At 35.2% G+C, this 8,264-nt stretch overlaps 1 protein-coding gene across 1 annotated transcript; it reads left to right on the plus strand.

Annotated features, from left to right (window-relative positions):
• Positions 1–750: 750 nt before the first annotated feature.
• On the plus strand, positions 751–7,928 carry LOC134244059 (mucin-17-like; the record flags this gene model as incomplete). The annotated part of the gene is made up of 5 exons (XM_062726339.1): positions 751–922; positions 4,167–4,317; positions 4,556–4,785; positions 7,198–7,677; positions 7,851–7,928. Coding segments are annotated over exons 1-5 (1,111 nt in total), but the record flags the coding sequence as incomplete, so codon positions are not given.
• Positions 7,929–8,264: the final 336 nt, after the last annotated feature.

The raw sequence follows: 8,264 nt of genomic DNA on the forward strand, positions 1-8,264 counted from the left end.
CTTCGTGTACGTCCCTTGGATCAAGAAATATCGCCTGTTAATTAAGGAATCACTGTCTAGTTTTGAGAGTATGCCAGGGCATCAACAATAGTGGGAAACATGGAATGATTTGTATAACTCTCAAAACTAGACAGTGATTCCTTATATTTCCATTTCATTGTGAAATAAAATTGTAAACTTAGACATTAAAAATGTAGACTAATAGATTTAAATTACACGAGGACTTCCATGCCAATTTCAACAGTCCTCGCACACTGACGTCAAACACAAAGGCAGCCGCACGAGATTTTCATGCATATTTGGCCTCTTTATAGCGTCAGACACAGAGACAGATGCGCACGAGATTTGCATGCGTATACGTCCTCCTTAGCTGCTGACCTATCGACCTGCCTTATTTACATTCCGGCAGAATTATCAAGAAATAAATTCCCCCAACTTTCAAACATTAATCACCGGGGAAAAAAATTAGAAAAGGATATATTTCAGTATGTTGTTCAGTTGTTCTAGTTTTACATAGATAAAAAGTGATATAGACTAATTATAAAACCAATGTTAAATGAGTCCTGAATACGATGAGAAAGTCTACTAGCTACGTGTATCCGTAAAGTTTCTTCGTCTCAAAACAATTAGAAAAAAAGTTTGAAGTTAGACAGGAACTGAATTGTATGATAAAATGAAAGTGACTGAAAAGTAGTAAATGTCTCATGTTTTAAATGTAATAGAAAACTTGCACCTTTCAACACGTTACAAATGGATGAGAGAATGTTTGCCTGGGTGGAGCGTGGAGAATACAACAAAATAAGAGGTGAGGAGTGGCGTAATGATTTCAATGATGCAGACTGTGTACGGAAACACGAAAATGGATGGGCAGACGATTGGTACACTTCAGCACGACAGGCTTTGTGTTCCAAACGGATTCTTAGTATGTGAATTACAATTCTTTCATTTTTTTTATGGTACGTGAATTACATGGCGTGTAAAACGTTGATTTATTCGATGTGTATTCAAAATCTTGTGATGAACATGTATATGCAATATCTTGTGATGTACGTTTAAAATTTTGTGATGTATATTCTATAATAAATTTTGTGATGTATGTGTAATATCTTGTGATGTATGTATGTTCTATAATCTTGTGATGCATGTGCAATATTTTGTGATCTATATTTTTGCAAAATCTTGTGATGTATATATCCAAAATCTTTTTTATGTTTACGCAAAATCTTAGATATGATCTATAATCGTGTTATATATATTCGATAATCTTGTGATGTACGAGGGTTGTCCCAAAAAGACGTAGACAGGGAAAACAGTTTTGTTTCTCTTTGCTTAATTAAATTTATTTCCTTGTCATAAGCAAAGAGTAACATTTTATGATCATTCAAGTTTCATGATGATATCACAACTTATAAGAAAATTATGAAAAAATAGAGAAAAAATATAAGTGTACACCGCCGCACGAAAGCAAGCGTAAAGTACGTCCCTTATAACGTCATGATCTATTTGTCTGCTTCACTCGCGGGTATTAACATTCAATAATTTTTTTTAAGTGATAGTCCACGCTTGATTAACGGACATATTAAAATTCACTACTGTCTGTTTGTTTTTTACTTGTTTTTTTAAACTGCAGATTCAAATTTCAGTCGAAATTTAGTCGACAGATCGCCTTACATTGAAGGCAGCAGATAATACAAATTGTTTGACGTCGTTCGCGGTCCAGATTGTTCCCAATTGTCTGCGTTTATCAAACAGTTCTCTACTTCTTACATGCCGTAATTAACTATTTTCGGTACAGAAGAAAAACTCTCATTGAATATCGTGCAATTTAAAAATAACTTCTTTATTAAAATCTGGTGTGTAATGTCACTTCTGTACTCTTTTTCCAGTTTCTGGTGTATATTAACCATATCCAATACAATTTATTACATTTCCGTGCGCCGGTTACGCTTTTGACGACGTCATTTTCATCAAACTCAATTTCAACGATACTATGAAAGCTATGACACCAAGCTTCTGCTTCTAATGATATTTATATGAAATTTTGACATAATATTAAGATTTTTATTCTGGTTTCAATGATTCAAATTTGAGTTCAATGTATTACATACATGTAGTACTTAAGAAATTAAAGCAAATGTAGTAGCTATATGCGTAAATTATTCCGAATTTTGTCCGTGCGCCGACAGGCCTTATCGGCCTTCATATAAATCGTCCTAATATTATTAATATGATAGATAGGTATATAAAAATTTACAATTTTAAAGAACATAGACTATATTATATCTATGAAAAATTTGGTAAGTATTGGTTGCGTGTTTAAAAAATTACACACATTGTCTACGACTTTTTGGGACAACCCTCGTATATTCAATTAAATTGTGATGTATTTGCAAAAATGGCATTGGGGAAATATATTTTTTTTTATTTATTTATTTATTCAATTTGACAAAAACCAATTGTGGCGCAAGCCATACATACATTAATCAAATATATATAAAGTCACATAGATCTTCATTTATTAAATTCATCATATCACGTACATGAAGTTGAATATTTCTTGGAGATTTAATATCTGCTGGATTAAGAATTTAATTCTCTATATTTTGAGGAAGATTAAATGTAATAAACAGAGTGAACTCCTCAAATCATCGAATCTCCTTTATACAGCGTTCTGGTCTAGTTCTACTTCAAGTTCACTTTTTAGACCCATAAAAAAGTCCTTACAAAGGTTGTCGAAATAAATCGATTGCGAATATTAACCACAATGCAATTATTGCATTTACATCTGATCACAAGATTAATAGAACACACATCACAAGATTATCGAATACACATCACAAGATTTTGCACATAACAAGATATTGCACATACATCACAAGTTTATAGAACATGCATCACAAGATTTTGCATATACATCAAATATTATTGAATATACATCACAAGATTTTGAATCTACATCACAAGACATTGCACATACATTATATAATTGATTTTGATTGATTGATTGATTGATTGTTGTTTAACGTCCCATTCGAGAATTTTTCACTCATATGGAGACGCCACCACTTGCCGGTGGAGAGCTGAAGATTTTGTCCTCTACTCGGCACTTTAGGCCATTGAGCAGGGAGGGATCTTGTGCCAGCACCTACTGCGACACGAGCCCTTGGTTTATACGGTCTCATCCGAAGGACCGGTCTCCATGTCCCACAGTGGGACTCGAACCCGCGACGTACGTAAAGATCAACTAATTTCTTCGCGACTCTAGAGCAGACACTAGCTCTAACCACTGCGCCACGTGAATTAACACAAGATTTTGAATATACACAGTAACACGATATAGAACATACACCACCTGATTTTGAACATATATCACAATATTTGACATATAAATCACAAAATTGTGTAGATCTATATACATCTCAAGATTCTGAATATACAGCACAAGATTTTGAATGCATCACAAGATTTCGAATATTCATCACAAGATTATTGAATTAAGCAACGTTTTACATGCCATTATATAAATATTGCATGTAATTGAGTGTAACATTGAAAATTTTCACCCCAAGAAAACCATTGTCAACCGAGGCGCAGCCGAGGTTGACGATTGTTATCGAGGGGTGAAAATGTTCAATGTTACACTCAACAACATGCAATATTTATTAAATTATACTGAATGTTTTATACAAATACATATTACAGTGAACCGTGTGCGCATAAATTCCGCGCAGTTGCTATATTTTTGTAATACCACCCGTCGTCAAGCAATGTTGACTGTTGCTACGCAGGAGGGCGTGGCTTCATTATTCAGCGGGTAGTAGTGTTTTTTTATCAAATGTTTCTCGACGAATCAGATTCAAGTAATTTACATGAAAGTAAAATATAAATTAATACTATTCGTTCGTGTTTTCTTAAAATTCTTTCACGTTATCTGATATGTGAATACAATTCTTTCATGCTGATTTCTGGTAAGTGAATACATATATTTCTTGTTATGTGGTAGGTGACTACAGTTTTTTTTCCTGTTTTTTGGTAATGTGGATACAATTTTGTCATGTTTTCTGGTATGTGAATATAATTATTTCATGTTTTTAGTTTTGACATCGCATCTTATAATTTTATCTAAACCCAATGAAGTTGATTCTTTAAATTCTCCAATGAATCAGATCGCTGTACGGTACCAACTGAATCTACTCACACAGGGGTGTGCATTCGGATAACACCAAAGAGTGTCACCTTTAATGAAGCACATGAAGTTTGCCTATCACATAATGGAACCTTTGCTGATTCGAGTATTCTAAGTTTACTGACAAACTTGTAAGTATATAGAAGTCTGCTATAATGAAATAAAACAATTTTCTTACCATTGGGCATTTATCGCCACACTACATCTTACAATTAATCTCTGTATATAGCACTGAATTTACATACTTAAATTATTTGCTTACATAATTCAATTTTTCACAAAAATCAACACAAAGTTAAACTAAAGTGCATTTTAAATTGAGATAGAGACGATGTATTTAAAATTTATAATCTTGAATACTATAATCAGGACAGTACAGAATGGTTCAAAGGTTTGGATTGGGGTCCATGATTTACATCTGGAGGGTTATCTCATGAACATGAAGAATGACTCAGTGTGCCTGGGGACGGAGTGGCGGGGGGTACTGCTAGAGAATAACGAAGATACTGACTGTATGTCTTACGATACACAACACGGTAAAGTGAGGATGGAACCCTGCAGCATTTCACTGCCCCCTGTCTGTTTCTCTAGTCCAGGGGGTGGGTATCTTCTACAGAAATAATTAAAGAATGTTTTGCGCAAAAAACGCGCAAAATAGCTATCCCCTACCTCGTTCTTAAAGGTACAAATTATGTAGGAAAATGTTATGTTGGGTTAAAAGATGCTCAAATTTAGTAATTTTTTCAAAGCACGTCTTTTCCTGGTCTTAAAAAAATGATCATCAACTATTATTATGAATTATGATTATCAAGATTTGTATAAGATGCAAAAGATAAATCAATTTTTTAATAACATCTTTTTATTCAAACTAAGATGACAAGTCTATATACATATTTTTTTAATTTGATGTGACGATATTAGCTATATACATGAAGTTAATTTTGAAATATTGAAAACATTTCATTGAATTTTTTCCCAAAATTACATTTTACATTACCCCAAATAAAGATTGATTTCCTTAAACATTGTGTCGGAAAACAAAAAGTATATCTGCAAGGTTAAAAACAAATACTAGTTACTGTAAATCACTTTTTATTCGCGAGAACTTTATTTTCGCGTAATTATGCGAGACAGTGTGCTCGCGAAAATTTAATTCTCGCGTATAATAGTATTCCTTAAGATTATATAGAGCAATAACCAGAATTCGTGAACATTTTGTCTCTCTTATCAAGAGTCAAAGACAATTTCGCGAAAATATGGTGTCGCGAAAATTCAGTGATCTACAGTAGTATTCACTATGAAAAAAATCCACACAAAACATAAGCAAGAATAAAAGAATAATCATCGTGCATAAAAGAGATGATGAATTGGTTTTTTAGCTCACCTGAGCCGAAGGCTCAAGTGAGCTTTTCTGATCAAAATTTGTCCGTTGTCTGTCGTCGTTGTCGTTGTCGTCGTTGTCGTAAACTTTTCACATTTTCATCTTCTTCCCAAGAACCACTGGGCCAATTTCAATCAAACTTGGCACAAAGTATCCTTGGGTGAAGGGGAATGAAGTTTGTTCAAATGAAGGGCCACGCCCCCTTCCAAGGGAAGATAATTATGAATTTGTGAAAAATTTATGGCATTTTTAAACAATCTTCTTCTCCAGAACCGCTGGGCCAGGAAAGATGAAACTCATGTGGAATCATCCTCAGGTAGATTCAAGTTTGTTCAAATCATGACCCCCGGGGCAAGAGTGGGGCCAAAATGGCCGACCCAAGTTTTACATAGGAATATATAGGAAAAATCTTTAAAATTCTTCTTCTCCAGTACCACTGGGCCAGGAAAGATTAAACTCATGTGGAATCATCCTCAGGTAGTGTGGATTCAAGTTTGTTCAAATCATGACCCCCGGGGCTAGGGTGGGGCCAAAATGGCCGACCCAAGTTTTACATAGGAATATATAGGAAAAATCTTTAAAAATCTTTTTCTCCAGAACCACTAGACCAGGAAAGATGAAACTCATGTGGAATCATCCTCAGGTAGAGCAGATTTAAGTTTGTTCAAATCATGACCCCCCGGGGAAAAGGTGGGGCCAAAATGGCCGACCCAAGTTTTACATAGGAATATATAGGAAAAATCTTTAAAAATCTTCTTCTCCAGAACCACTGGACCAGGAAAGATGAAACTCATGTGGAATCATCCTCAGGTAGTGTAGATTCAAGTTTGTTCAAATTATGACCCCCGGGGCAAGGGTGGGGCCAAAATGGCCGACCCAAGTTTTACATAGGAATATATAGGAAAAATCTTTAAAAATCTTCTTCTCCAGTACCACTGGACCAGGAAAGGTGAAACTCATGTGGAATCATCCTCAGGTAGTGTGGATTCAAGTTTGTTCAAATCATGACCCCCGGGGCAAGGGTGGGGCTAAAATGGCCGACCCAAGTTTTACATAGGAATATATAGGAAAAATCTTTAAAAATCTTTTTCTCCAGAACCACTGGACCAGGAAAGATGAAACTCATGTGGAATCATCCTCAGGTAGAGCAGATTTAAGTTTGTTCAAATCATGACCCCCCGGGGCAAAGGTGGGGCCAAAATGGCCGACCCAAGTTTTACATAGGAATATATAGGAAAAATCTTTAAAAATCTTCTTCTCCAGAACCACTAGGCCAGGAAAGATGAAACTCATGTGGAATCATCCTCAGGTAGTGTAGATTCAAGTTTGTTCAAATCATGACCCCCGGGGCTAGGGTGGGGCCAAAATGGCCGACCCAAATTTTACATAGGGATATATAGGGAAACCTTTTAAAATCTTCTTTTCAAGTACTTCAAAATTATGATTTGTGATATTTATAAGGAATCATCTTCAGGTAGTGTAGATTCTAGTTTGTTTAAATGATGAATGCCTGGAAGGGGGGGGGTGGAGTAAATTCAAGCCTGATGTGCTCAGGTGAGCGCTGTGGCCCCTGGGCCTCTTGTTAAATCTTATAGGGTTTTATCTTGCATTTTCAAAATTGTTTCCATAGCAAGGTGCACTAACGGATATACGAGTTCTTATCCAAATCTGCCTCAAACCACAGAGGAATCAACGACATTATCGCCATATTTGTCAACCACAGAGGAATCGGTATCGACGTATTTATCAACCACAGTGAAATCAACACCGATATCGACGTATTTATTAACCACAGTGGAATCAACACCGATATCGACGTATTTATCAACCACAGTGGAATCAACATCGATATCGACGTATTTATCAACCACAGTGGAATCAACACCGGTATTGAAGTATTTATCAACCACTGTAGAATCAACACCGGTATCGACGTATTTATCAACCACAGTGGAATCAACACCGATATCGACGTATTTATCAACCACAGTGGAATCAACACCGGTATCGACAGAGGAATCGATATCGATGTATTTATCAACCACAGTGGAATCAACAATGACATTGACAACAGAAGCAGGAACATCAACAACAACGCATAATTTAAAAGGTATATTCTCAAATTTATTTTCATCTTCATTTATGAATGTGTTGTATTGAACTAAGAAGAATGTGTCTAATTTTAAAATTAATCAAATTATTCTTATTGCGCATGTATGATTAAATAAAAAAAGTATTGATGCAGATTTTAACAACTTAATGACAGTTGATTTTTTTTATCAGGTTGTCTTTACAGAGACTTAAACTTTGATCACAGTACCACGGAGATGTTTAACACATCTCAACTTCCATCAAACGCAAGTACATCGAGAGTGGCCTGTAATAATTTTCAACATTCACAACTTCCAGTTGGTACAAACGTAATATTTGCGTGTCTACACAATCACTGCCACAGAGGCGGGAATTTAATCCGAGAATGTCTTTCCAACGGAACATGGAGCGGGGAAAAGCCAAGCTGTATACGTAAGCACGGAGTCTGATGTGTATAGTTTCTAATTTTAACGTGAATTCATAGAATTCCTGCAATATCATGCATTAAGAATAGCAAAGAAATTGGATATATAATCTAAAAATTGGTTGTCAATATTGTAGAGTACATTTCTTATAGTTTAATATATTAAATCACGTTCGTTCAGT

The sequence above is a fragment of the Saccostrea cucullata genome, unplaced genomic scaffold (assembly GCF_032062105.1).
Source record: "Saccostrea cucullata isolate Sc308-1 unplaced genomic scaffold, CSIRO_AGI_Scuc_v1 ctg13419, whole genome shotgun sequence".
Taxonomy (NCBI): Eukaryota; Metazoa; Mollusca; class Bivalvia; order Ostreida; family Ostreidae; genus Saccostrea; species Saccostrea cuccullata.